Genomic DNA, 26,574 nt, shown 5'->3' with positions numbered 1-26,574 from the left:
AGCCCAATAGCGAGGTTTGGGCCGAGAATCAATACCCTGTAAGTAATTTACACCAACTCCGGCGACTCGCTTCGCGCATAACGCAGTGCGGCGTAAGACAACAACGCTGCATGACTCTGTGACACCAACACTCGCGCTTGAGTTGTTGATCTCCGCCCCCAACCACCACTTTACCGTTGCGCCTGAGCCGCCTTGATCGACTGGTAGTCATTCCATGTTTGAGCAGGTATTCTGATCGGACAGGCCGACGCACGAAACTAGACCAAGAGTGCTCAGAACCAATTGTATACATCTTGAGCTCGGAAGCACCAACGACTGCGTCACTGTCCGCGGGGTTCGTGCTTCGGTACCTGGCGCACGTCTGCTACTATTGCTTAGACTATGCGCGCTTCCAGCTACTCTCAAAATCTTTACAGCTATAGTGCGCTCAGCTCAAAGTAATACGAACGAGACTTATGCCAACATTGACTTCGATGTTGCCCACAGCTGGCTTGTTCCTACCGGAAACACTGCACCGGGCTGATCTCCCCACTTCAGCGCCTACGGAAACTGACGGAACGAGGCTGAGGTACTTTCAACGCAAGATCGGGCGGCCGAAGCTGGAACCCAGCAACTCTGAAGACCTTCGACCATCAACTGCCATTCCGAGAGATACTCCAGACGACCTATCGCGCGACTTTCCAGCAATTCCGACTACATATTACTTCGCCGATTATGTTCTTTCTTCTGAGAAGGCTTCAACAGAGACTATTGCTTTCGTGAGTATCATCCAACAAGTACGACAAGATATCGAGGAAGCGACGCGCCTTTCTATCTCATCGGCAGTCTCAAACTTTCTGGATGCTTATCCAAGCAAGCGAAGATGGATCGAGGATTCCTTGCTCGAAGTGCGGCGTGCTCTCAATGACATTGGCATGGATATGGACACAGCCTGGGGCCATGAAGGAGATGGAGGCACAGTTGCATCGAAGCGCAAGCTTGAGTGGGGTCTGAAGAATCAGAAGAGGCTTCTAAAAAAGAAGCAACAATTAGATCGGTGTCATACCCAGTTAACAGGCGCTATATACGTTATGCAGACGGCAGAGCTGTGCGGTAAACCTGGATCCATCGCGCAAGATCCCATCTTCGAGGCTCCTGTGCGACCGTGGGTACCTCACGATGAGAAGGATGCGCTGCGTGGACCTTATTCGAGGCAAAAGAACCGGACAGCGAGTCACACTAGCTTGTTTGCGTCAAACGTCACTCTAGCATCCGAAGCCGAAAAGCACGACGTTGAGAGTGAGTACCACACGTGTTGAGGAAAGCAACTCTCGACTGACTATATACAGCCAGTAGTGTCAACTCAATGCCAGTGGAGTTGGCGGGTAGCACGCCGGCTGACTTGGACCTGGTGGAAAGTCGGAACTCACAGACCTTCCTAAGCCCCCGTGTGTCTCGCGAGTCGCAAATCGAAACTCCAGCGTTGCATAGAAGGCCGCGAGCACGTACAGACTATAATCGGCAGTCCGCACCTCGAGAATCAAGATCTCGTACCTCCATCGATATCGCTACCTCTTCTTCGAAGGATGCTAATACATCAATTGAGCGCAACGATTCTACTCTGTCCACCCAAGCAACAGTCGGCGTGCCCATGGTAGCGAGACGATACCGAGCAACTTCAATCGACATACAAAGACATACTGAGAAGCACAGGTCGTTGCCGTCGGAACTTCCGTATCTAAAGAGTCAACCGTCACTTATTGATGATTTGGCGGGTTATGTGCTACCCAGTGTAGCAAGTGACAAGTTGCCGAGTAGAGAATGGACAGCTTCGCCTACGCTGTCGGTGCCATCCATTTCCTTGACTTCGAGCCCGACAATCGGTCACGCATTACCCGTAGTTCCCGAAACTACATCAACGGCAGATACTCTAACAAGTAGTCCGCCAAATCTTGCAATCGAAGCGGCTGAGGTGCAACTTCCATTCAGGCAGCTAATGCCAAGCAGTACAGGGCCCATCCAATATTCACAGCATGAGCGCCAAGACACGGATACCCTCCCAGCGTGTATAGACGTTTCTAGCTCGCGAAGAACCAGCTCGGACTCTGCCGAACATGCGACGACACCTTCATCTCACTATGCAACATCGCTACATACGCTACGTTCACCCAGCTCTCTTGTCAATGTTACAATATTTACCGATGACGAACCCGTCCGTCGACCGAGTAGTCAGCGACCGTCGCAACGCATGTCAAAGAGAATGTCGCAAACTTCGAGCAGCAGATCAGTCAACGCGGCGCCGTCACCCACAATCACCACCGTTGCTGAAACCCTGACAGCACCTATCCACTCGGAAGAGGTAACTCATCAGGATGCTACATCACCTGCTGTTGCGCCCCTGCCATCGCCCCGGATGATCACGGAAGATGCCTCTCAACCTACATCAGTCGACCCAGCGGAGTCACCAGAACAGCTAAACGATGACGATGTTATGCTCTCAGTCCTCCAACAACGGTTATGCAGCCACAAGCCTGTCAAAACAATGGCAGAGGATCTGGTGCGACAAGTCTCAGCTACTGAAGCAACGTACCAAGTAGTCGATACGGAGCAGCCAATACTCTCGCCTCCCGTGTGGCAGAAACAGCCGACTTCGACCTCGAAGCCAGACTTGCAAGTAGATGTCATACCTCCTACAACACCCCCTTCTGTGCAAGTAGCGGCCCCTCCAGTACCCTCAAATGGAAGTCACAATGGCGATGGAGAGAAAAAGCCCATGTCAGCGCAAGCTAAGCGACGAGCTGCGCACGCACGAAGGATGCAACTCGCTTTTGGTGACGGATCGACGGCTTGAGAACATTTGCGGAAACGATATATATGTATCTAAATCCATAATGCTAATGAATTATTTCTCACACATCCACCGAATAACAGAGAGTGGTTCTTCTTAGCTGGTATCATCTTCGGACGTCAAGCGCAGTTGTAGAACATGCTGACAAAACCCGAGATGAGAGGGCATATCATGCATCACACATCACCAATCAGACAATAATCAGACTCGAGGATAGAGAATGCCGTTCAGTTCGTGGAGGCCCCTCGATACCACCATCTAGAATTCTTGTGGGGACCGTACCGATTCTCTTAAGCCAGCTAGACACATTTACAAACAAGTTAATCCATAACAGTAGTCCAACTAGCCATCTCTCCTGACTTTAACGCCCACCACCTGGGATCCGCAATCTTCACATCGTAGAGCAGATTGTATGAACGTATTCTGAATACGATGGACAGACACGAGATGGTCGGTCTATACTTCAATGACAGGGTAGATAGTTTGGGCTGAATGTATGGGTGTGGTGGCGTCTGAAAATGCGGTGCTGGTCGTCTTCTTTCGGATGGCAGGAGGCGGCGGGGTTTGCGTATTGCCAATGGCTTTGACGTCGGTCTTCTCCTGGTTGGCGAAGGCGGCGCCGGTGAAGACAGCGAGGGCGACGGTGACGACAGAGATGAGCTGCATCTTGACGGGTGGATTGATGCTGGGCTGGGGGGCTGATGAGGATGTAAGAATGTACGTTTCTTGGTAAGGTCTAAGAGGACGTTAGGTGTTTTTGCTATCGTGAATACAGGTTGAGATATAAAGACACAAGAAAGAAAATATTAAGAGTAATGGAAATACGTACTCGAAGTGTCGATTAGAAGGTTCTTGTCGAAGTGATTGTAGTGGATTTAGACTGAGATTTATACTCTCGACATGCTTCCCCTTCTACCATACTTGGGGCATACATGATCATGATATCACGGAAAACGTATGCGGTATCGGGATGGCCAGGGGCTAAGGATAGGTTGATAGGTTGAATGAAGATGTTGAGGCAGGGTCCATACATCATGCAAAGCCCTACAACTCAACACCATGGTATTGCGAGATCAATGAGGGGAGGCCAAGCATAAGAGGAGCCGGAGCGCGATCATTATCTGCAGGTTACTCGCAGATTTCTGTTTCCGTCACTAAGTGATCCATCTCAATACTTTTGCACCGAAGCATCATTGAATCTATACCTTGTACCATCGGCCCATGCATCATACGGACTTCATGAGTGGGGTCTACATATGACCGCAGCCTTACACGTATCCTGCCGTTTCGTTCGCTGGTGGACCCACTGGCTTGTATGATGTGGTTCCCATCCATTGCAACCAGCCGTGCTGTGGTGATCTGTAATCAGCGAGTTGCTTACAAAGTTCAACAATTTATATGTTTTGTCTGCAACAGGAGGCTCCCTTTGAGCAACAAGGCGATCATAAATAATCCACCTGCATTATAAGCAGAAATTTGTAGCATATGATACATATACTAACGCTTCACTGTGGCCTGAGAAGAGGTCGTAGTCTCAATAGATAGAGTATCGCCCTACAAGTACATCATTGCCATTTCAAGAGGTCGCGTTGTCGAATCGGCCAAGCAACTCAATCCGCTGCCACAAAAGAAGCACACAGAGACTTGGTGTGCGAGCGACCCATAGACATGCGCGACAGTAATTTGCACCTGGAATTGATGTGTGATCTATTGATGAAGTATTGACGATTTAGATTCCACCCTCTATCTGGCAGAAGGTTACGTTGTAATTACCATTGTGAGCGACAAGCGTAATATGTTCGACGTGCCTCATGTTTCGTACACTAGCGGTGCTACACATGATCATGGGAGACCAAATTCTGGAGTTAAAAATTCGCAATCGAGAATGAGCTTATCGTGCCATTGAATATACCGTGGATTCAGATCATTATAGTATGATAGTGAAAGTTGAGACTAAATGTAGTCATCGAGTTAGAGCACCGCGAAGAATCATCGGAAACCATCGATTTCGTGGTTTGTAGGCATCTTGTGGGTATTTGTTACAATTTAATTCTGGCCAGAATCGCAAAGTTAGCCAGGGAAAGACAAGCCTCATGACGGAGGTGGGCTTACTGCTCGGCTAGAGAGCCCCTTCCTCCACTTCCAGTGCGCCGCTCGGAGCGGGTAATGTTCCCTGATTGAGCGTCTATACGACCTCATCGCCTTGAACGTTTATGTCTGACGTTTCATGTTCGTTTTGCGCAATGCGCTTCTATCTCGCTCGACAGTTTATGAGAGCAGGTCCGCAACGTTCATAGGCATCTCGTCAATCTGGGTAGAGTAGTACACTGCGGCAGTTAGCGACTGATTTGAGGAGGAGACCCGATGAAACTTACACTCAATGTCACGGAGGATACGAACATCATCCTGGGTGACGAAGTTGATGGCCACACCCTTGCGTCCGAATCGCCCGCTTCGACCGATCCTGTGGATGTAGTTCTCACGGTTCGAGGGAAGATCGTAGTTGATGACCAGCGACACTTGTTGCACGTCAATACCACGCGCCCACACATCGGTTGAGATGAGGACGCGAGAGTTGGCCTGGCGGAAGTCTGCCATGATGCTGTCTCGCTCCTTCTGGGGCATCTCTCCGTGCATGGAGGATACGGTAAAGTTGGCCTCGCGCATCTTGTCTGTGAGCCAGTCAACCTTGCGGCGGGTGTTGCAGAAGATGACTGCTTGTGTAATGGTGAGTGTGTCGTAGAGATCGCACAGCGTGTCAAACTTCCACTCTTCCTTCTCGATAGCGATAAAGTATTGCTTGAGGCCCTCCAGCGTCAATTCGTCACGCTTAACTAGAATGCGCACGGGGTCCGTCATGAATTTGGTTGTCATCTCGAGCACATCGTATGGAAGGGTAGCTGAAACAACTACGACCTGTGTCGCGGGCGGTAGGTAGCGGTACACGTCGTAGATTTGCTCACGGAAACCTCGGTTGAGAAGCTCATCGGCTTCGTCGAGAACGAGCATCTTGATGTTGCGTGTGCGAAGGTTGCGGCGGCGAATCATGTCAGCAACGCGTCCCGGGGTTCCAGAGACGACGTGCTGGCCGTAGTCAAGCTTGCGGATGTCCTCGCCGACATTTGTTCCTCCAACGCAAGGATGGCACTGTACGTTCATGTAGTCACCGAGACCCACGATAACCTGCTGAATCTGGGTCGCAAGTTCACGGGTGGGCGACAGCACGAGTGCTGTGTCTTGTTAGTATAGTCCTTCCTGCCACACGATATATGACGTACCCTGAGTCTCGCGTACAGCTGTGTCGATGACCTGAAGGATAGAGATGGAGAAAGTCGCAGTCTTTCCTGTTCCGGACTGCGCCTGCGCAATAGTGTCGCGACCTTTGCAGATTTGCACAATAGCACGTGACTGCACCGCTGAAGGCGATTCGTAACCGTAGGCGTAGATACCGCGTAGCAAGTTCTCCTTCAGGTGCATTGCCTCGAAGGTTGGCGCGACCGTGACCTCCTTGGAGGTGGAGAACTCCATCTTGTCGTCGGCATTTCGATCGATTCCGTCGGCCATTTTGTCTGTGGTTCGGGGGGTGTATCGGGTATACGGTGGGTTTCGACAATCGTTCGCGATGTGCAAGAAAGTTTGGGAGTAGTTGCGCCTGAGCTTTGCGGAGGGCCGGAGCCTCGGCGGGCTAGCTCCGTTTACTAGCGCGTTTTGCGATTTATGTCGCCGCGACAGCCTTCACCAGCAGCTCGACATCGTCACCGCCGCAAAGGTCTGCACATTCACTACCGAACCGCTGCTACACGAAAGACTCATAATTACTACAGGCGACCGCAAATATGCTTTTGGAAGACCAGCGCCAACTTCATGAGGACTTGGAGCGCCTCGAGGACGCCGCTGCAGAGCGACTTCTTGAAGACCCCCCACACGTAGGTACATCTATTGCGTCTGTTGCCAATCACATGCTTACATCAAATCAGATCCGCGATCGTCTCGCACGCGATCACGATATCGCGCGCTTCCTCGAGCAAATCGAAAGCCAGTCGAGTCGCCTTTTGAAGATCTACCAAGATGAGGACAACAAGAAGGAGGACGAGGTGCGCGGCCTTACCATGGGCGACCCGATGGAGTCTTTCATGAAAGAGATCGCATCGATTAAAGACTTCCACAACCGATACCCGAACGAGCCCGTCGAGAACCTGGAGAAGGCTTACAAGAAACGCTCACCCGAAGAACACGTACAATCAATCGCAGCCATCGACTCCATGTTTACCGGCGAAGAGGGATTTGGTCGCTTCTTTGACCTGACCACGCTGCACGAGCAGTACTTGAACCTTCCCGTTCAACAAAACGCGCGCCGCCTGACCTATCTACAGTACCTCGATCTGTTCGATGTCTTCACCCCTCCACAATGCAACATTCGACGAGAGCAGAAGAAGTCAGAGGGCTACTTTCATTACTTGAAAGCCCTGCAAGACTATCTCGAGAGCTTCATGCGGCGGACGAAGCCACTGGAGAACTTGGACAAGCTCTTCGCTAACTTTGATAAGGAGTTCGAGGAATTATGGGAGAAAGATGAGGTTCCGGGCTGGGAGAAGAAGACATCGGCATCTGCACCAGTCAATGGTGAAGCACAGGGCGAGGGTATCTGGTGCTCAGCTTGCAAGAAGGGATTCTCGAAAGAGACCGTCTACGAAGCGCATCTGTCAGGCAAAAAGCACAAGAAAGCAGTACAGGAGAGTCAGAATGGTGCGCAAGACGGCGAGAAGCAGACAAGCGGTGCCTCCACAGATCTGCAACGCTTCAAGGAGCGTGCGGTTGCCGAACGAGAGTTCCGGATACGAAAGCTCGCTGCAGCCATGCAGACGGAGCGTGGCGACACCAAGGTCAACGTCGAGCGGAAGCAGGGTATGACTGAGCGCGAGCGACAACAAGAGCTAGAGCAACTGTATTCCGAGAGACCTGAGAACGGTGGAAAAGAGGAGGACGATGAATCTGACAGCGAAGACAAGATATACAACCCGCTCAAGCTACCACTTGCCTGGGATGGCAAGCCCATCCCCTTCTGGCTTTACAAGCTCCACGGACTCGGTGTCGAGTTTCCTTGCGAGATTTGTGGAAACTTCGTATACATGGGTAGGCGTGCATTCGACAAGCACTTCAACGAGCCTCGTCACATCCACGGTCTCAAGTGTCTCGGGATCACCAACACTACCCTTTTCAGGGAAATCACGAGCATCAAGGAAGCCGAGGAGCTATGGCGAAAGATTCAAAAGGACCAAAAGAAGCAGAAGTTGCTTGCTGAGAACGTGGTCGAGATGGAGGACAACGAAGGCAATGTCATGCCGGAGAAGGTCTACCGGGATTTGGCTGCTGCAGGCATGCTGTGAGCGGTCATCTCGATTCGGATATATCACGTCTGGTCTGTCCTTTCTCAGTGAAGAAACGGCTTTCAGTTCGTACATCGACTAAACGAACGCATTGAACTCGGCATCTTCGAATACACAACCTTACAATATGGCGGATTTGCAGGGAATCAAGAGCCGGTCCTGTAAGTCAACGAGCGTTGCGTCGATTTCATCAGTGCTATTACACCTATTTGTTGTGCTTCATTCTTATATCACTGAATTTTGGCGCTTGCTTTCTAATCCAGAAGAGCTTACAAGCCAGTAAAACTTTGCATGGCTGGCGTTCTGGAGTTGCGTATACAGGTACGCACCCCCGTACGGGTGTGGGTGCACCTGGAAGTTGTGTAAAATAGGATACCTGAAGATACGAAAGTTGGAAAAAGATCACCTGGACAACACGATATCACTGTCTATGAACGATGGGTTGCTTATATGCCCATATTCAGCTATGCCGAAATACATGCTGTGCCTTTGAAGTGTATCCAATCTCTTTGCGCGTCAGGGGCTCGAGCCGACGTGCAGTCGTGGCCCCAAGAATCTGTGAACCAAGACTTTGGAAGACTATAGGGTAGAAGCCGCAACACTGGGAGAGCTATGCCATTGTGATCTGATAGCCTTCCAGATGCAGGTTGAATCCGATAAGAGGAAGTGGCGAGCAAACCATGGAGAAGCACGTCAATATGGAAAGAACGACGAGCGGACCAGCTGCGGGAGATTAGAAGAACAATTCCTCGACTAGTAACCAGAAAACTTGAGCTTTGCAATATTCTCACATCTACATATACACCCTCCGGCACATACGCCTGCCTGTGTCCACAAGTTACTGTTCCAAAAATTCCCACAACCCCTCTCCTTGGACAAAATCGCCCCAAATAACGTTTACAAGCCAATAGTCGCGTCGCAAAGCTCCAAGCAACGTGCTGCTCGCACTCCTCGGAGGGTAAATCCTCTGCCACTCTTGGAAAATGCTAAAGGCCTCGTCAAGCCAACTCCTGAAACTGACAGCCTCGATGATAGTAGGCGTGACAATCTCTTTACCTGCGAATGTACCCCAAGTGACAGGATTCACTCCATCTTCTTGACTAGCTTCAAACTCTCCGGCAGCATTGCCGGCGAAGTAGGTGACTTGTTCGTGGGCGTCGAGCTTGGGTTTGAGGGCAGCAAATTCAGAGGCGGGGATGAAGAACTCTACAAATGGTTTTTGGAAGACGTAGCCATTCTTAGGGCCCCAACCAAAGACGGGATCGGTAGATTTGACGCCATTGACAGCAGGTTGTGAGGCGACTGTCCACCACCCCTTTGCGTTGAGGGCGAGGAGCTGCTTGCTGATAGTCAAGGTTTCAGGCGAGAGGCTCTGTTCGCTCCAGGGTATGGCCTCAAGGTCTCCTTCGATGTGGCGGCGGAAGAGCTTCGAAATGTCATCCTTCTCCACTGGATGACCCCAAAGCTTGAGGGCTTGCGGCGTTGAGACGTGCAGCGTTGGACCGTATCCGTCGATCTCACCGAACGCAGGCGAACGCGCATCACCCCAACGACCGTTAGGGAAATCATCCCAGGTGGCTTCACGACCTAATGAACCTTCGCCTTCTGAGATTGCCAATGTATTCGCGCGGGTGTTGATCGGGCCGCGCGGCACACCAGCCTCTTCTTCTGTGGCTTCATACGAATAATTGCTTGACTTGGCAGCGGACGAGTGTGAGATGATTACCCTGTTCCGTGGGCCAGAATTAACAGCTGATGATCGCCTCCTGTGAGGCACAAAGCCGTTCGGTGGTGGCTCAAGGTTGATAGCTGGTGTTGTCTCTACAATGACATCGTCATTGTCGTCAATGGTCGATGGTATGAGGTGCGTGTCTTCCACGATGTGCGATACCGCCTTCTCCAGATTCAATGTGTAGAAGTGGAATCCTCTCCTACAAGTATCTGGTCGCGCCTTGATGTGTTCCACCATTTCGTCCATGATCTTGACACCCTCTTGCTTCACCAGTTCGTCATCGCTCTTCACCGCATCCAGTCGCGCCAACATATCCGAAGGTAGCTTTGCGTGCGATAGCGTGGTTGTTCGAAGCAAGATCTTATACGACTGTATCGGCATCAACCCCGGTATGATCGGTATCGTCTTGAACACTCCACTCTCGTGCTCCCTTAGCATCTTCTCAAACTTGTCGTAGGCTTCGACATCGTAGAAAAGTTGGGTCATAATGAAGTCTGCACCAGCCTTTGTCTTCTCAATCAAGGATGGCAGATCAAACTGCGGATCCTGATGCTGAGGGTGGCTCTGGTCCGAATGACCCTCCGGATACGCAGCGACACCGATGCAGAAGTAGTCCCCATACTCTTTTCGGATGTATTTGACGAGATCGATTGCCCATGTGAAGTCCTTATTCGAGTCCTGTTCTGGCGGTGTTCCTTCATCCCGATACTCTTCGCTGCGTGGCGCATCACCCCTCAGTGCCAGGATATTCCGAATGCCCAACACCTTCGCCTGCTCGAGCGCGTCGTCGATGAGCTGACGATTCATGTTCGTGCATGTGAGATGTAAACATGTTGTGAGGCCTAATTGGCGCTGGCATATCTCTGCGAGTTCGAGCGACTTGGTGGCTGTTGATCCGCCGGCACCCCAGGTGACGGTAACGAAGAGTGGTCGAAGAGCCTGTGACATGCGCTCTAATCGAGTTTGGAGGTTCGAAAAACCCTATAAGACTATCAGAAACTATTCTCGGGTGCATAGTTCCCTATATCCTTCCATGCTTCGTCCCTTCCACATCCGTCGCGTGCAAGCGGGGCAACTCACCATTGCCGTTTTCGGTGGGAAGAACTCCAGAGAGAAGTAGTTGGCGCCATCAGGCAGCGCGTTAATCTTATCCGTAATCCTCTCCATCTTGGATTCGCAATTGAGGGTAGAGAAAAAGGTGGCGTTGCGGAAGACGTTGTGTCATGGCTGCAAGTGGTGAATGACAAAAAAGTGAGGGCAGCTCATCTGGAAGCCGCGTGTGGGGCACGGATCTGCAGCCAGGATCCTTATCCTGTATCGGCGCGCTACATCCAGCATTTAGGTGAACCGGCGGCGAAACTATGCAATAAGCATTTCACTTTGTGGAGGAGGCTGTTTTCACTGAGATGAAAAATGCTTGCGAGCTAACATGACATCATGGCACACTTTATCTGGCTCATCGGACGGAGAGCGGTATACAAAGTACTGGCACGCGACCCCGCAATACTATCTCTCTTAGAGCACTCTATGGGCGATAGAATCATGATACATGACGAAAGTCTATTCTTCGCTCGTGGCACACAACGGGATTAATGGGATGCTGGACGATCTCTACCGAGGCGGGGTCCCGATGGTCAACATGACACTTCCAAGGTTAACGCTGCAGGTGAAGTGCATTGCAGTGCATAAGTAGTACTCGTATTCTTTGCTTCTGACAAAGCTATGATCTCAATAGGCCACGACTCTACTCACCGCATATCGTTGTTAACATGACATGAGGATTTCTGTACGACACCTAGAAAGGTAGCACTACGATGTTCATTATCATCTTCATCCTGACCTTCCTCTTAGCACACATAACCACATCCTCATCGCAACGAATCACGGTTATACAACAAATGACCACGACCAACATGACACACACACTACCCCAACGGATAGATGTCCATTCCCATTTTCTCCCACCTTTCTACCGCACTGCCCTGGCAGCAAACGGCCACACCCGTCCTGACGGCATGCCCGCAATTCCTGAGTGGTCGCCAGATCGTCACTTGGAAATGATGAAGATTGCCAATGTCTCCAAATCCATCCTGTCCATCTCCAGCCCCGGAACACACATCAAATCCAGTAACCCATCACTAGGCATAGACTTGACAAGACAATGCAATGCTTACGCCTCATCTCTCAAGCAAAAACATCCCGATAGTTTCGGCGTGTGGGCTGCACTCCCGTTACCGAATGTCGAAGCCAGTTTAGCTGAGATCGATAAATGTATGGAAGAAGGTGTGGAGGGATTTGGGTTACTGACGAATTACCATGGGTACTATATTGGGGACGATGCATTGGACACTGTGTTCGACAAGCTGAATGATATCGGTGCGACTGTGTTTATCCATCCTACGAAGCCTTGCATGAAACACGGGGGTAGTGCGAATACGTCTCAAACCACAGATGCACTACCATTCGGCGAACAATACCCTGTCCCAATCTTCGAGTTTTTCTTTGATACTGCAAGGGCGGTAATCAATCTTTTCAGCACGGGGACCGTGGATCGGTGTCCGAATATCAAGTTCATCATTCCGCACTCCGGAGGAGGGTTACCGCCGCTCATGACTCGATTCATCCAATTCTCAAGTGTGGTACCGGGAGGACGAAAGTTGAATGCCTCAACGGTGCGGAGGCAGCTTGACGAGCAGTTCTATTTCGACCTTGCGGGTTTTGTTTTTGACGGAGAAAGTGGAGGGAAGGGGCAGCTGAAGGCATTTATCGAGGGTTTTGAGATCTCGTATCAGAAGTTGTTGTATGGAAGTGATTTTCCTTTTACGCAGACGCAGTTCGTGAAGGCGTTTGCAGAAAGAATGAAGGATGGTTTGGAGAATTTGTTTGGTGAGAAGGAGAGGGAGGCGATTTATCAGGGCAATGCCGTCAAGTTACTGGGCAAAGAGAGGAGTAAGATATAAGATGGTGGATATGAATATGGATATGAATGGTCTGCAAGGTATGTAGCAGCGTCTATCTATATGTACTTGTAGGGGTTCATGATTCCGTTCTACCTGTGTTAGCCTGGATCGGAGACGGGACGAGCGGGTTGGGCCACTTACGGGATCATAGAGATCCTTGATCTGCTTCATCAGCTTGATCATGGTTTCACTCTTACTGTATCCAATGTATGGCTTCTTCGTTACTCCCAAGCCGTGCTCGGCACTGATGCTGCCGTTTCGCTTTTGTACCCACTCGTATACGAAGGGTTCAAGCTGCTTCTCTACAGACTTGTCGAACTTCCTGACTGGGATGTTGAGGTGCAGGTTCGCGTCACCCATGTGGCCGTATCCGACAACATCAACTACAGGGTGTGAGGCGTCATTTCCAAGCAGGCCAGCCTCTGTCAAGCGGTCGCGTGTCTCGTTGACAAGATCGTAGAGCTCACCGATAGGTATCGACAAGTCATACTTGTAGACACCTCCATCGTGACCGAGACACTCGGTAATGCCTTCACGCCATGACCAGAGCTCTTGAATTTGAGTTTGGTCTTGGGCAAGAACACCATCTGATACAACCTCTGTTTCCATAACGTGTTCAAGGAAGGCTTGCAATTTCTGCACACGTTAGTCGTCGGTTTTTTTGTACAGCAACAGGTGACTTACCTCGTTATCGTGGTCTGCGTTAGAGCCGCTGGTCTCGATCAGACAGTAAAAGGGATACTCGCCTTCCAGCGGCATCTTCTTACCCTTTACCCTGTTGACCAGCTTTTGTGTGCGACCATCCATCAATTCGAAGGCTGACAGAATCTCAGACAAATGTCCCTTGGCCTCAATGTAGGCTTTCTGGACCTTCTCGTAGCTTTCTAGACCAAAGTATGCAACATTGACAGCGGGCGATCTTCTCGGGCAGATGATGGAAACCTTGGTGATGATACCAATGGTGCCTTCTCCACCGATGAACAGCTGCTTCAGATCGTAGCCAGTGTTGTTCTTCCGGAGTGTGGAGAGATCATCTACAACGGTACCGTCTGGCAGGACCGCCTCGATTCCTAGGACATTTCCGTGGAAGCTACCATATCGCAGGAGACGGAGTCCACCAGCGTTTGTCGCGACATTGCCACCAATGTAGCAAGAACCCTTTGCCCCAAGATCTAATGGGAAGATGTGGTTCTTCTCGGCGAGAAAGTTGTCGGCATTCTCTAGGATCACACCGGCATCAGCGACTAGGATACCAGATACTTCGTCGAAAGACCTGATTTCGTTCATCCTCTGCATGTTGATCACAATCTCGTCGAATACGGGCACAGAGCCACCGACAAGTCCAGTGTTACCACCCTGAGGTACTACAGCGAGCATGTTGTCATTGCAGTATTTGAGGATCTTGCTGACTTCCTCGGTAGATTTAGGCTTCAAGACTACTTTGGTATGGCCGCGGAACTTGCGCATCCAGTCACTGTTGAACGCCTCAATATCTTCCGATGCATCTTTCGTCACACCATCTATGACTGCCGAGTCGGAACCTAAGAGATCCTGGAAATATTTTACATGCTCCTCGCTGACCTTGGCAAATTTGGAGTCTCTTTGGAGATGCGGGTATCTGCTTGGCATCAGCAAAATGTGAAAACTGCTCAGACCTCAACACATACGACTCTGAAGTGAATTTGATGGATTGTGCCGACGCGGTTGGGCCCTTGACTCCGCCATGCTCGTCTGGCTGATGAGGCTCCGAACTCGCTGATGTACTACCCGTCCATCGGACTTGACTTGTCGGTCGCAAATATTGATAGCGCGATGCAACGCGAGAAGAGAAGGCAGTTCGCCGCAGGGACGAGACTAGGCGCGCTGAAGATGCCATTATGGTTGACTGAGGGAGCAATGCGACAGCGGCGGAAATAATCATTCGCCATCGTGAATATCTACCATGATGACATAAGTCGACAGGGAGCGCACAGGCCAGATGGCTTGGCGTAGTTTAGGCGGGAGCAGCGACGCGGACAGCTCTGGAGCTCCGAGACCAGCTTGACGACTGTCGTACTCTATTGCCCCACCACTTCTTGTTACATTTCGTTGCCGTATACCAGGGAAATAATAGAGAACTCAAGAACCACTTCACAAAATCTCTCACAATGGCATCCGGCTACGATCGAGCTCTCTCCGGTACAAACAACCAACCCATGAGGATGCGGGCCTAGCTAATTATGCCAGTCTTCAGTCCTGACGGTCACGTCTTCCAGGTCGAATATGCGCTCGAGGCCGTAAAGCGAGGTGCGTAGTCTGTGAAAGGGATGGTAAACATGAGATGCTTATTCGCCTCAGGAACATGCGCCGTTGGTGTCAAGGGCTCGGACATAGTAGTACTCGGCTGCGAGAAGCGATCAGCAATGAAGCTGCAAGACACCCGTATCACACCCTCCAAGATCTGCCTCGTCGACACCCACGTTGCCCTTGCCTTCGCTGGACTGAACGCCGACGCCCGTATCCTTGTCGACAAGGCCCGCCTGGAAGCACAATCACATCGCTTGACAGTTGAAGACCCCGTATCGATAGAGTACATCACCAAGTATGTTGCCGGTGTGCAGCAGAGATACACGCAGAGTGGTGGTGTCCGACCGTTCGGCATCAGCACGCTGATAGTCGGCTTCGACCCTAACGACAAGACCCCGCGCCTGTACCAGACTGAGCCCTCTGGTATCTACTCAGCATGGTAAGTTGCGTTGACGGAAACAAACTGTATGTGCTAATACAATGAAGGAAAGCAAATGCCATCGGCCGATCGAGCAAGACAGTCCGCGAGTTCCTGGAGCGCAACCACAAGGAAGGCATGGACCGGGAAGAGACGATTAAACTGACAGTCAAGTCACTACTAGAGGTAGTGCAGACTGGTGCTAAGAACATTGAGATCGCGATCATGGCGCCTGGAAAGCCCATCGAAATGCTGCCTGTCGAGGATATCGAGAAGTACGTGGAAAACATCAACACAGAGAAGCAGGAAGAGGCGGCGAACAGGAGGCCTGGACGGCAGCCCGGTACAGGCCAGGCCGCTATCCTAACCCGTCAGACCCCAGCTGAGGGCTCAGGAGCTGGTGGCGCGTAAGGGCGTGGTTAACGAGTGATGGCGAAAAGGCATGAACAGCAGTGGCGTCTGGTGATAGACTTTATGAACCTGTATAATGCAGATACGACCAGCTAGTGCTCATAAATGGCAATCTAGCGCACCACGATGCTCCTTCCCACGTCCAACCCCCCGCTCGTCGCGTGATGTTCATTGGTGTGGTACCCCTGCCCTGTTGCTCTGTAGCTTGTGTTACGCATAGTATCGTGGATCCCTATGCATGCAGTCCTTCAACCCAGCTTGTTCGGCGCCTCCTTGACATCGAATATCGTGCGCATTTCCTCGCCCCGTACACGGTCGTCTTTGAGCATTCTGAAGAGTGGTTAGACGTGCGTCATGCACTAAACTCAAAGGCGACATACCGGGAGTCTATGCGGGCGTCCTCGCCTTCGACTTGCAATGATGCCTTGGGTGTCTTTGCCTCTAAAACGAAGTGGTTGTCGCAGTGCGGGCAGTACTCGTCGCTACTCTTGATCAGCCAGGCGCCAGCTCAAATATATTTCTACTACTCACGCGTCCTCGAATTCGCGCGCATCTTTGCGGAAGGCTTTCTTGCACTTTTTGCAGATGAAGACCATGTCAAATGTCTGCATCAGCGGGTGGTCGCTCTGCTCCTGGTGACATTCTGCGCAGTCGAACCATTTCTTGCCTAGCAGTTCTCAGTATTCATCGCGCACATGTCAGGCGCGGGCGACATACAGCATGGCGAGCGGATGGCGACTTGGGCATTGAGGACGTGTTTGCTGCATGGACATCAGCCAGCCGCGGAGGTGATTGCGGGGAGTCTCGCGGGCAAGAAAGAAGGTGTGCTTACCACATGGCGGGCGACGGTCAAGTGACTATGCGACTACTATGGAACGTACAACAGACTGACGGCTGCAGGTTGCCCAGGTGCTAGTTTGGCGTTTTGTATGCTCGTCTATAATTCGCCGGTGCCTGATCGCCTTGCCGTCGGTGGTGTGCAGGGTTCCGTGCTGGTTAGCTGTGGGGAATGGCAGTAACAAGACACGACAACACCGCTTCAAGCCGCCCGCGCCCAACGCAGAGAAGCAACATCCATCGCCCGTCAGCCGGAGAGGTCGCCTGAGCGGATCGGACAGCACTTCACAGCCGTCGCCAGAGCGTGTGCATTCCGACTGCTGCTGAAACACTTGCACCCCCGCGCTGTCGCCGGTATTCCCTGTCGCCGAACATTCTTAGCAGGACAGTATACGCGTCTCCACTAGGGAGCCCTACAGGCACTCTCGGGCCTCTACCACGACGCACCGCCACCGTATCCACTACCACTCCCTCTATTTCTGGATCGTGTCCCTAGTAGCGCTGGCTGCATGACCGCTCACGAGCGACAGCCTCCCCTTCCATCATCACAAGAAGCGCCAAATGGGAAGAAGACCTTACTGGTCGATGCGCAGCTATAGGATACCCTCCGGTGCCGGCTGACGACAAAACAAACACACATCATGGAGAACCAGCAAGAGGAGACGCAGGATGGCTCCTCGATTGTGAGTGCGCCTTGTCTGCACGACGAAACAGTTGCTGACTCCCAGTACAGAAGCCAGTGTCTTCCCTCCGCGCCCAATTCGAGAACCTCCTCAGCACAAACAAATCACCCGCGCCTGCCACCCCGAGACAGCGCTCTCCTGGCGCCGGCGACCGCCTTCCCATGCCAGAGGACAACAGGAGAACAGACGGGCGCATATCCCTAGACATGCCGAGGGATAGAGACTATACCGAGAGACCCTCGCCCAGTGTGGCCGACTACAGTGGGAGTGGGACAGTGACACCGCGCTCGAACACCCTCGGACGGTCGCTATGGGGCAATCCAAAACCAAGACCGACATCGATGATGGCTTTCTCTCCGCCCAGGTCGCCTACAAGGTCGCCCACAAGGTCGCCTCCAAAAGTCACTGTCCAATCACCAAGATCACCACCCAAGTCTTCCGCATCCCCCATACACTCGCCGCAGCCTTCGAAACCCATCTCGCACGTAGCACTGGATTCGCCCTCGTCAGCGTCTGGGGGGAAAAGATTCTTCAAAATGCCCAGTCGCAATGGTACTCCTGGTGTGGATGCGAAACCTGTCTTCCCATCTCATACGGGCAATGGCCCCTCCAACGATCCACGAAAGGGTGACCGACCAGTATCCTCTGCGCCGCCTGCGCCACCACCCGTAAATCGAGCCGGAAAGCCCAAGATCCCACCAAAACCGATTTCTGTTGACGGTGCAGCTCGCACAAACCTAGCACCCGAAGCAACATCTGATGCTGTAGATGTGTCTCCATTCAGTACGCCACCCAGCAGTAGTGGAGATAGCGTCAAGGGAGAGCCTTCTCCACCAGTTATTCCAGGGTTCTCTAAACCAAAGTTCACTCCTAGTAACAATGGATACTTTCCAGCTCATCCACCATCTACAGACTCTCGCATACCTGGGAAGCAACCCTTCAAGAAAACTATGCCTCCACCATCACCGAATGACCTCCCAGAAGACCGCCCATCGTTACCCATGCGACGAGAGAAAGACAACTTCGACTTGCGGAAGAGCGTGCAACTGCAGAGAGCAGCACCCCCTGACTTGCCAGTGCGACGGTCTTTTGACCAGACCCGGCCTGGTCAGTTAGTACAGGAGACAAACAACAAATTCATGCCCCCTCCCCGGCGGAACAACACAACTGGCGCCATATCCGCTAGTCCCGGAAAAGCGTTAGAACCCCCGAAGCCACCGCCTCCACGAAACTCTGGGGAAATGCGACGGCCTTCCCAGCCAACCGTGCAAGCATCGCAGCTATCACAGCCGTACACTTATGACTCGGACGAGGAGGACACAGGCGCAGAAAAACAACCGGCGACTGCTCTAACAGACTACCCAGACTCGTCACAAGCGAATCGAAGGCCACCAGTGTTTCCGGATGGCGTAGCTGGCATTCCGACAGGCTACGAGACCAAACTGTTCGCGATTTGTGGTGATTACATATGTACGACCGGATATGTGACCAATGTTTGGAACGTTTTGAATGGGCGACTGCTTATGAGTCTCGCCCATGGTGACACAGTCAAAGCCACAGCGATTGCATTTCGGCCAGCCAAGGACGTTGAGGACGAAGGCAAGCGGTTATGGCTAGGGACGAATACCGGCGAAATGCATGAAATTGACATACCCACACAAAGTGTAGTGTACACTAAGAGTAACGCGCACGCGAGGAGTGTGGTCACCAAAATCTTCCGCTATGCCTCAGAAATGTGGTCTCTCGACGAGGATGGCGTTTTGCACATTTGGCCAGCAGACGAGTCAGGATGTCCTTCTTTGCAGCAGGCGCCGCTCACTTACCGCATCCCTCGTGGAAGCACCTTTTCCATAATCTCAGGCTCCCAGTTGTGGGTAGCTTCGACGAAAGACATACGAGTTTACGCTCGTACATCAGACAACAACTACTTCCAGCAGTTGACACAGGGACCTTTGTCTCAGCTTAATGTCGGAGACGTCACTTCTGGTGCTATCATCAGCAGTCAGCCGGATAAGATGTACTTTGGACACGCTGATGGGAAAGTCACAATCTACTCCAAGAAGAGCTTTGAATGTCTTGGAATTGTGAATGTCAGTGTGTATAAAATCAGCTCCCTGGTTGGTGTTGGTGACTTCCTTTGGGCTGGCTACAGTACTGGAATGATATACGTGTACGAGACCAAATCGACCCCCTGGAAGGTGTTGAAAGATTGGAAGGCACACGACAAACCAATCGCGGGCATTTTGGCCGATCGTACCAGTATCTGGAAGCTCGATAGATTCCAGGTCGCGTCTTTGGGAACGGACAGCATGTTGCGTGTCTGGGACGGGATGATGAAGGAGGATTGGCTCGGTAAGTGAGATTGATTTATCCTCGTCGTACCATACTAATGCTCTACAGAAAACTTGATGCAACAACGCGATTCTGAATACTGTGAGTTCAGAGAGCTCTCAGCACGAGTCATGACATGGAACGCCGGCGCAACCAAACCCGCAAACATACGGAATACAGAGCAGGATCGCAATTTCTTCCGGGAAATAATCGAGCCTGGCAATTCTCCCGATATTCTCGTCTTTGGCTTCCAGGAGTTGGTAGATCTGGAGGACAAGAAGATTACCGCCAAGAGTATCTTCAAGAGAAAGAAACACAAGGAGACATCAGAACACGAGCACATGTCTCATCAATATCGGGCGTGGCGAGACCACCTTGTCCGTGTTCTGGACGAACACAGTCCAAACGAGAATTATGTTCTCTTGCATACCGCCAACCTTGTCGGTCTCTTCACCTGTGTGTTCATAAAGGCTTCTGAACGGACAAATATCCGCGACGTATGCGCAGCTGAGATCAAGCTTGGCTTCAGCGGTCGAGTCGGTAACAAGGGTGCGCTCGTAGTGCGCTTCTTCATTGACGATTCGTCGCTCTGCTTTATCAACTGCCATCTCGCAGCTGGTCAGACACAGACCGTGCATCGCAACAATGATGCCGCCGCAATTATGGAGAACGCGCCATTACCGAAGAACCGCTCCCCAACTTCGTGCGCAAACTACTTTGTTGGAGGTGGTGATGGATCTATGATTCTGGACCACGAGATCTGTATCTTGAACGGTGACCTCAACTATCGCATCGACGCGATGCCTCGCAATACTGTTGTCGCCGCTGTGCAGCAAGGGAATCTGGCGAAGCTTCTTGAGCGCGATCAACTGCTTTTGTCTCGCAAACGCAATCCCGGGTTCCGCTTGCGTGCATTCACAGAAGCGCCTATCAACTTTGCTCCCACTTACAAGTATGATGTAGGGACAGACAATTACGATACCTCCGAGAAGCAGCGTTCACCAGCATGGTGCGATCGGTTGCTGTACCGCGGCTTGGGTAGAATCAAGCAGTTAGATTACCGGCGACACGACTCTATCAAAGTCTCAGATCACCGTCCTGTCAGTGGAACATTCAAGCTCCGCGTCAAGACGATCAACTCGAAGAGACAGGATGCCACCAGAGATAAAGCTGAGGTTGAGTTCGAGGCAGTGCGGCGGCGGATAGCTGGAGACATCAAGTAAGTCAAACTAAATGATTGACCCTAAAGCTTGTCGTATTGACAAAATTTGCAGACTCGACTACCTGATCAATGTCTTCGGCCTATCCAGCAAAGAAGCTCAGAAGCTACTGAAAGGAGCTTGAGCCATTCCAGGGCTTGTCCCAAAACATTGTGAAACCTTAGACGCGGAACCAACCCGTCGTTAGCGCAAACTTCAGCCTCATCAGCTTTCGGGGATGTGGATGCGGAAGACATGATGTATCGCAAAATACGATAGTTCGAACAGACGCACGATTACCGACGATGTCAGGGTCATGGGCTACGGCTCATAGCAGATAGCGGCGCAGAATCGATCGAGATGAAATGCGGAGAGTGGGACACTAGAGAAGGATTGACGAATGGGATTGTGTAGAAAAAGCATAGCATTGGCAGGCGAATCTGGGTTCCATGTCTGAGCGTTTTCGCTGACGGAAAGGCGCATTCTCTTTGGCGATCGGTGCCCGCAATGGGGATAAGGAATCTAGAGCACGCGTTGTCGCATAGCAGAATTGTGGTCATGGTGACGTCAGATCAACGCGCCTCCCCAAATAAAGCATCGATGATGACGGCAAGCAAACAGCAAAACCGCCCACGCACCCTCACCATTTCTTCTTCAATCCCTACTTATGTCCGCAACTTCAATTGCAATTCGTCGCTTACCACTATTGACGACCTCAAGAGCTGTACCTCGTGCACGACTTGTAGCTTCTCACCTCACGCGACAGCACCCCACATTCTCCACAACTTCTTTCAGAATGGACAAAGAGCAAGTTAAGGACCAGAGCCGTGGCCATGAGACGACTGGAAAGTCGGAGTGGAAACAACGCCCACCCTACCGCGTCCACGAGAAGAACGAGGACTTTGACGTCAAGTACGAAGCCAACTGCCATTGCGGAAAGGTTCAGTACCAGCTCAGCCGGAGAGAGCCTCTAGACAGCAAGCTGTGCCATTGTACAACCTGTCAGACCCAGCATGGTATGTTTCTTCATTCAATTTCTCTTAGAGTTACAACTAACACCCGTCAGCTGCACCCTTCCAATGGGCAGCCATCTTTCACAAAGATGACATCAACTTCACCAACGGCCACCACGATCTAGAATGGTATGACCCAACCGACAAGTCCATCGAGCACAAGCTCCCCTGCAAAGTTCGTTGCTCCTACTGCCATTCACCCATCATGGACGAGGGCCGCAACATGATCCTTCTTTTCCCCTCCCTCGTGCACCTCAAGACCGACGAAGACAAGGCATACTTCAAGCCCCGCTGCCACATGTTCTACGGCCAACGTGTCATGGATATCCCAGACGGTCTTCCTAAGTGGAGCGGTCTGAGTGGTGATTCTGATCTCATTGAGGACAGCCCACCGGATATGGTTCGCGAGCATGAGCGTAAACGCGAGGAGGAGAGGAATAAGAAGTTGGAAGAGGGTGAGCCGGATGAGGTCACTAAGGAGGGTACTCAAGGCAGGAAAGAAGGCAAGGGCTCCAACTCCAGTTAGGCAGTGAATTGGTCCCCAGATATGGAACAGCTACATTGAGGCATGCTTGCCTAGCATTATTTTGTCGATTCCATTGGCTTCCAGGCACAATGTATGCTCATGACGAATAATGTATGATGACATGAAATCGTCGGGTGGGTGGGAGGTGGCCGTGACAAGAGTCACGAGCCCATGAAAAGATACAGATAGGATATCGGAACCTAGAGATCCGCCTGAAAACCAATCAAGCTGTCAATATTGAGTACTGCGCTTACCTCCATGTGTACATATACACGTACGTCAATGACTTGCAGCTCACCATACCCGCAGGCGAAATGAATGGCTAACTATACACTTCGTTATCGTGTTTTTCGCCATGAGAACGGTACAAGGTATCATCCGAGTTAGTTGCTTGTTGAGAACACATGAGAAAGTCCTACTTTGCAAGATGTTATATCCAAATCATGGTATTATAGCCACAGCAGCTCTAGATGTTATCGTCATGTACGAAATATCATGTAACTTTGCTTCTATTCTCCCGTCTTTTCAGTTCACCTCTGAGCCGTTCAACCTGTCTTTCCCAATTACCTACCAAGCCCTAATCACGGGGCCACAGGTCCCACCCAATACAGTACACCCAAGGTGTACCCTTCCACTGTACATCATCCCTCACAAAGACAAACACATCATCGACCTCTCTCTCGCAGTCGTAGTTCAAGTCTTTGTACTGGCTCCTTGGTCCCCCAAATCTAACCTTCATCTTGTACCCGCCAGAAAGTATAACTTCCGCGTAATCCAGGGTCGTGCAGTCTCTAAACACCTGCTTTTTCCCCCCAATAGATACTGTCAACGCAGGGACGCAATTTCCAGGATCGTACGTCCCTCGTTCGAAGGCGGCGGCAATCGTGTTACGCAAGACCTCGTACACGTCGGAGCGGCCGTCGTACCATGAATCTTCGACTGAGACGGTGATGGTCTTGCGAACATGGCTGTTGGTGTAGATGCTCAGACCGCGGGAGGTCACGTAGACGTTGAATGTGGCATGGTTGCTGCCGCAGCGTTTGCCTGTAGGTGGGCAGATATGCTTGATCGCAGTCTGGACGTCTTGGTAAAGAGTCTTGCTGTCCCCGACGTTGATGCCATTGGGGCTGAGGCCGAGGGTGATGGTCTCCGACTTGTCGACTGGGTGTGGTTAGACGTTGGAACTATACCCAGTTTGATACAAGTGTAAAGACATGATTGTGTTGGTAGTTTGTTTTGAGGGGAATTTGCAAAACATACTGTGCACAGGCTGAGTATGGTTGTAGCTACCACCGTTTGCTAAGCCGGCATCACCAACTGCAGTGGTAAACAAAAAGGTCCTCAGCCTGGACTCCGGTACTCACTACTCTCATTACCAGCGGTTGGTGCCGCGGTCGCGAGCATGCCGCACGCTGTGGTAATAATAGCAAAAGCGAAGAGCCTCATGGTTACTTCCTCGGTGTTCTTGCGTGACAGTAGACGTTGGATGGAAGATTTGACAATGCAATGGAGCGACGATCGACTCGTAGATGAAGAAGAGAAAAATGAGTGAGTAGGCAGGTAAGGTCTCCATTCTAGATCACCACTAAATGCGGTGACTGAGCAAAGTGAAGGTGAGTATCATCGTTTAGGGACGGAGCGTCTCTTGCGCTTTGGGCTCATCGACAGGGAACGTGATAGCACATAAGATAGCGCAACACCAAGAGATGATGGATCAAAATGCTTGAACAAGACGGCTTGGACCAAGATAGTGCGAATCAGGAGCATCAGTTTATTCAGGTTCCAATAGAGCATAGTTCTCTACATAATCAGTACTACATTGCTCTGAAATTCAGTCACAGCAGGTAATCCCGAAGAACAATATCTATTTGCTCTTACCGGTAGGGATCTGGAACGCGACAACAGGTTCGCCGTGCGCAAAAGCGCGATCGATACGGAAGAAGCCCTTGCGGTCAAACTGTACGATATCGTCGACCTTAAGGTCCGCGACGTTGCAGTCAGCCATGGCCTTGGTCCTAGACTCAGTCTTCGGGTTGAGGAAGTCCTCGAGCGTGTCCTCAGGCTCTAGCTTGTCCTTGGTGATGAGGTAGTCGTAGTCAACAAGCTCAATGGGAACAAGCTCCTGGTCATTGCTCAACCAAGTGACCTTCTTGGATGTCTTCTTGACGTCTCCTTGGAGATGTAGCTCAAGCTCAAGGCCTGTGACGGTCTTGAGGCCGTGCTTAGCCATCTCGAGGGGGTTGATCGAGTGGCTGATCTTGCGCACGATGGCGTTACCCCAGTTCATGAGGGTGATCTCCTCGTCTTGAGCGAACGATTGTGCGTCTGCTTGCTCCATGATGACAGACTTGCTGAAGACGATCTTCTTGTTGCCGAGATCGTACTTGGCGTGTTTCGGTTTGTCCTCGGAGATGACGCCCTCACGCGCGCCGATGATGGTGACGGGAACGCGGCCGGAGTCATCGATAGCGGTGTAACGAGCAGCAGTTGGCTCAATGTGCTTCTTGTTCGTGGCCCAGAAGGCGAACCAGTCCTGGTTGACAATGTTCTTGGAAGGGCCTTGCTTGAGGATGAACTCGCGGAGAGCGGGGATGACGGCACCGTGGCGACGGACACCGCGGACGGTAGGCATGCGCGGGTCGTCCCAGCCCGATACAATACCAGCATCGACGATCTTAGTGAGCTTGCGCTTGGACAATACAGTGCGGACAAAGTTCAGGCGCGCGAAACCCCAGTTGTGGACCTTGCGGAGCTTGAGGTTCTTGATGAACCATTGGTACTGTGCGTCACGGTCGTTGTACTCGGTTGTGCGTAGCGCGTGGGTAACGCCCTCGAGCGAGTCGACGATGGGGCAGCAGAAGTCGTAGGTAGGGTAGATCTTCCACTTCTCGCCAGTGCGGTGATGCGCCTGGGGGTTGCAGCGGTAGATGACAGGATCGCGCATGGCCTTGTTGGGGTCATCGACGGACATCTTCGCGCGAATGCACCACTTTAAGCCCTCCTCGTTTCCCTTCTTCATCTCCTCGAAGTGCGCAAGGTTGTCTTCGACGCTTGAGTCCCTGCGAGCACTAGCAATGCCGTTCATACGCTCCTCACGCATCTTCTCTTGCACTGTGTCATCTGCGTATGCCAATCCATCCTTGATGGCCTGCACACAGCTCTCGTAGAGCTGGTCGAACCAATCACTGGTGTAGGAGACCTGGTCTGGCTTGATACCGAGAAGCGCGCAGTCTTCGACGATGGCATCCTGGAACTCTTGCTTCTCCTTGGTAGGGTTGGTGTCGTCAAATCGCAACAGGAGCTTGCCCTTGTACTTCTCGTGCGCGAAGTAGTCGTTGAGCAGCGCTGCTTTGGCGTGACCGATGTGAAGGTAACCTCTGCGATACGGTTAGCGGAAAGTAGTCGCACCCACCGAAGAAGAGAACAACTCACGAAGGCTCAGGTGGGAACCTAGTGACGATGCCAGTGCCATCGCCTACATCCTGCAGGCCAATGTCATAGTTCGCATCATCGTTCTTGCCTCCCTCCTTCTTGCCCTTGCCCTTGGCACCCTCCTCCTTCTTGCCTTGTCCTCCGACAATGACCACGCTCTGGGGGTATGCCTCCTCGATGTACCTAAACCAGCGGCACAGGTTCTTCATCAAGTCCTGCTTGATGAATGCGTGCGCAACGCGGTTCTCGCGGATGGTCTTCCATACTATCGTATCGGCGTCGGAGATTGTGTAGCCGACGATGTGGGAGCGGAGAGTGAGGTGTGCATCAAGTTCCAATAGGTGAGGTTCGATTTGCTTGAGGTTGAGGGGCTTGAGGTCCTCGGAGCGCTTTTGCCATTCGGCGATTTGCGCGTCCATGCTGGCGACAGTTGTTTTGTGTTCTATGAAGTTTTGTTGAATCTGGATTGTATCCAGTTGTTAGGCAATCGTTCGTAATGGGAAAAAGTTGAAGTGGGGTGAACTGATGACGC

General features: G+C 51.7%; 13 protein-coding genes across 13 annotated transcripts; 6 read left to right on the top strand and 7 right to left on the bottom strand.

The window, feature by feature from the left end:
• Nucleotides 1-473: 473 nt before the first annotated feature.
• J4E82_005931 (uncharacterized protein) lies at nt 474-2,830 on the top strand (the record flags this gene model as incomplete). The annotated part of the gene is made up of 2 exons (XM_051732191.1): nt 474-1,278; nt 2,319-2,830. The coding sequence occupies 2 exons, from the start codon at nt 474-476 to the stop codon at nt 2,828-2,830; spliced, it is 1,317 nt and encodes a 438-aa protein (XP_051587982.1).
• Nucleotides 2,831-3,283: 453 nt separating this feature from the next.
• J4E82_005930 (uncharacterized protein) lies at nt 3,284-3,746 on the bottom strand (the record flags this gene model as incomplete). The annotated part of the gene is made up of 2 exons (XM_051732190.1): nt 3,284-3,563; nt 3,721-3,746. The coding sequence occupies 2 exons, from the start codon at nt 3,744-3,746 to the stop codon at nt 3,284-3,286; spliced, it is 306 nt and encodes a 101-aa protein (XP_051587981.1).
• A 1,349-nt stretch (nt 3,747-5,095) lies between these two features.
• Nucleotides 5,096-6,391, bottom strand: FAL1 (RNA helicase; the record flags this gene model as incomplete). The annotated part of the gene is made up of 3 exons (XM_051732189.1): nt 5,096-5,154; nt 5,203-6,057; nt 6,106-6,391. The coding sequence occupies 3 exons, from the start codon at nt 6,389-6,391 to the stop codon at nt 5,096-5,098; spliced, it is 1,200 nt and encodes a 399-aa protein (XP_051587980.1).
• Nucleotides 6,392-6,663: 272 nt separating this feature from the next.
• Nucleotides 6,664-8,214, top strand: J4E82_005928 (uncharacterized protein; the record flags this gene model as incomplete). Its single annotated transcript, XM_051732188.1, has 2 exons — nt 6,664-6,753; nt 6,805-8,214. The coding sequence occupies 2 exons, from the start codon at nt 6,664-6,666 to the stop codon at nt 8,212-8,214; spliced, it is 1,500 nt and encodes a 499-aa protein (XP_051587979.1).
• Nucleotides 8,215-9,052: 838 nt separating this feature from the next.
• Nucleotides 9,053-11,113, bottom strand: J4E82_005927 (uncharacterized protein; the record flags this gene model as incomplete). Its single annotated transcript, XM_051732187.1, has 2 exons — nt 9,053-10,927; nt 11,027-11,113. 2 exons carry the CDS (start codon nt 11,111-11,113, stop codon nt 9,053-9,055), a joined length of 1,962 nt encoding a protein of 653 aa, XP_051587978.1.
• A 731-nt stretch (nt 11,114-11,844) lies between these two features.
• Nucleotides 11,845-12,906, top strand: J4E82_005926 (uncharacterized protein; the record flags this gene model as incomplete). Its single annotated transcript, XM_051732186.1, has 1 exon — nt 11,845-12,906. The coding sequence occupies one exon, from the start codon at nt 11,845-11,847 to the stop codon at nt 12,904-12,906; it is 1,062 nt and encodes a 353-aa protein (XP_051587977.1).
• Nucleotides 12,907-12,962: 56 nt separating this feature from the next.
• Nucleotides 12,963-14,782, bottom strand: J4E82_005925 (uncharacterized protein; the record flags this gene model as incomplete). The annotated part of the gene is made up of 4 exons (XM_051732185.1): nt 12,963-12,995; nt 13,048-13,542; nt 13,591-14,524; nt 14,574-14,782. The coding sequence occupies 4 exons, from the start codon at nt 14,780-14,782 to the stop codon at nt 12,963-12,965; spliced, it is 1,671 nt and encodes a 556-aa protein (XP_051587976.1).
• A 271-nt stretch (nt 14,783-15,053) lies between these two features.
• On the top strand, nt 15,054-16,021 carry PRE6 (Proteasome subunit alpha type-4; the record flags this gene model as incomplete). The annotated part of the gene is made up of 4 exons (XM_051732184.1): nt 15,054-15,084; nt 15,133-15,192; nt 15,244-15,631; nt 15,679-16,021. 4 exons carry the CDS (start codon nt 15,054-15,056, stop codon nt 16,019-16,021), a joined length of 822 nt encoding a protein of 273 aa, XP_051587975.1.
• Nucleotides 16,022-16,269: 248 nt separating this feature from the next.
• On the bottom strand, nt 16,270-16,858 carry J4E82_005923 (uncharacterized protein; the record flags this gene model as incomplete). Its single annotated transcript, XM_051732183.1, has 5 exons — nt 16,270-16,351; nt 16,402-16,503; nt 16,553-16,688; nt 16,739-16,782; nt 16,854-16,858. 5 exons carry the CDS (start codon nt 16,856-16,858, stop codon nt 16,270-16,272), a joined length of 369 nt encoding a protein of 122 aa, XP_051587974.1.
• Nucleotides 16,859-17,499: 641 nt separating this feature from the next.
• On the top strand, nt 17,500-21,216 carry J4E82_005922 (uncharacterized protein; the record flags this gene model as incomplete). Its single annotated transcript, XM_051732182.1, has 4 exons — nt 17,500-17,541; nt 17,592-19,893; nt 19,942-21,091; nt 21,147-21,216. The coding sequence occupies 4 exons, from the start codon at nt 17,500-17,502 to the stop codon at nt 21,214-21,216; spliced, it is 3,564 nt and encodes a 1,187-aa protein (XP_051587973.1).
• Nucleotides 21,217-21,867: 651 nt separating this feature from the next.
• Nucleotides 21,868-22,610, top strand: J4E82_005921 (uncharacterized protein; the record flags this gene model as incomplete). The annotated part of the gene is made up of 2 exons (XM_051732181.1): nt 21,868-22,087; nt 22,138-22,610. The coding sequence occupies 2 exons, from the start codon at nt 21,868-21,870 to the stop codon at nt 22,608-22,610; spliced, it is 693 nt and encodes a 230-aa protein (XP_051587972.1).
• A 577-nt stretch (nt 22,611-23,187) lies between these two features.
• J4E82_005920 (uncharacterized protein) lies at nt 23,188-24,014 on the bottom strand (the record flags this gene model as incomplete). Its single annotated transcript, XM_051732180.1, has 3 exons — nt 23,188-23,771; nt 23,871-23,927; nt 23,975-24,014. 3 exons carry the CDS (start codon nt 24,012-24,014, stop codon nt 23,188-23,190), a joined length of 681 nt encoding a protein of 226 aa, XP_051587971.1.
• A 460-nt stretch (nt 24,015-24,474) lies between these two features.
• Nucleotides 24,475-26,461, bottom strand: J4E82_005919 (uncharacterized protein; the record flags this gene model as incomplete). Its single annotated transcript, XM_051732179.1, has 2 exons — nt 24,475-25,987; nt 26,043-26,461. The coding sequence occupies 2 exons, from the start codon at nt 26,459-26,461 to the stop codon at nt 24,475-24,477; spliced, it is 1,932 nt and encodes a 643-aa protein (XP_051587970.1).
• Nucleotides 26,462-26,574: the final 113 nt, after the last annotated feature.

The sequence above is a fragment of the Alternaria postmessia genome (assembly GCF_024291825.1).
Source record: "Alternaria postmessia strain BMP 2775 chromosome Unknown scaffold_33, whole genome shotgun sequence".
Classification (NCBI taxonomy): Eukaryota; Fungi; Ascomycota; class Dothideomycetes; order Pleosporales; family Pleosporaceae; genus Alternaria; species Alternaria postmessia.
The sequence above is the reverse complement of the archived record's forward strand: the minus strand, read 5'-3'. Positions and strand labels throughout refer to the sequence as shown.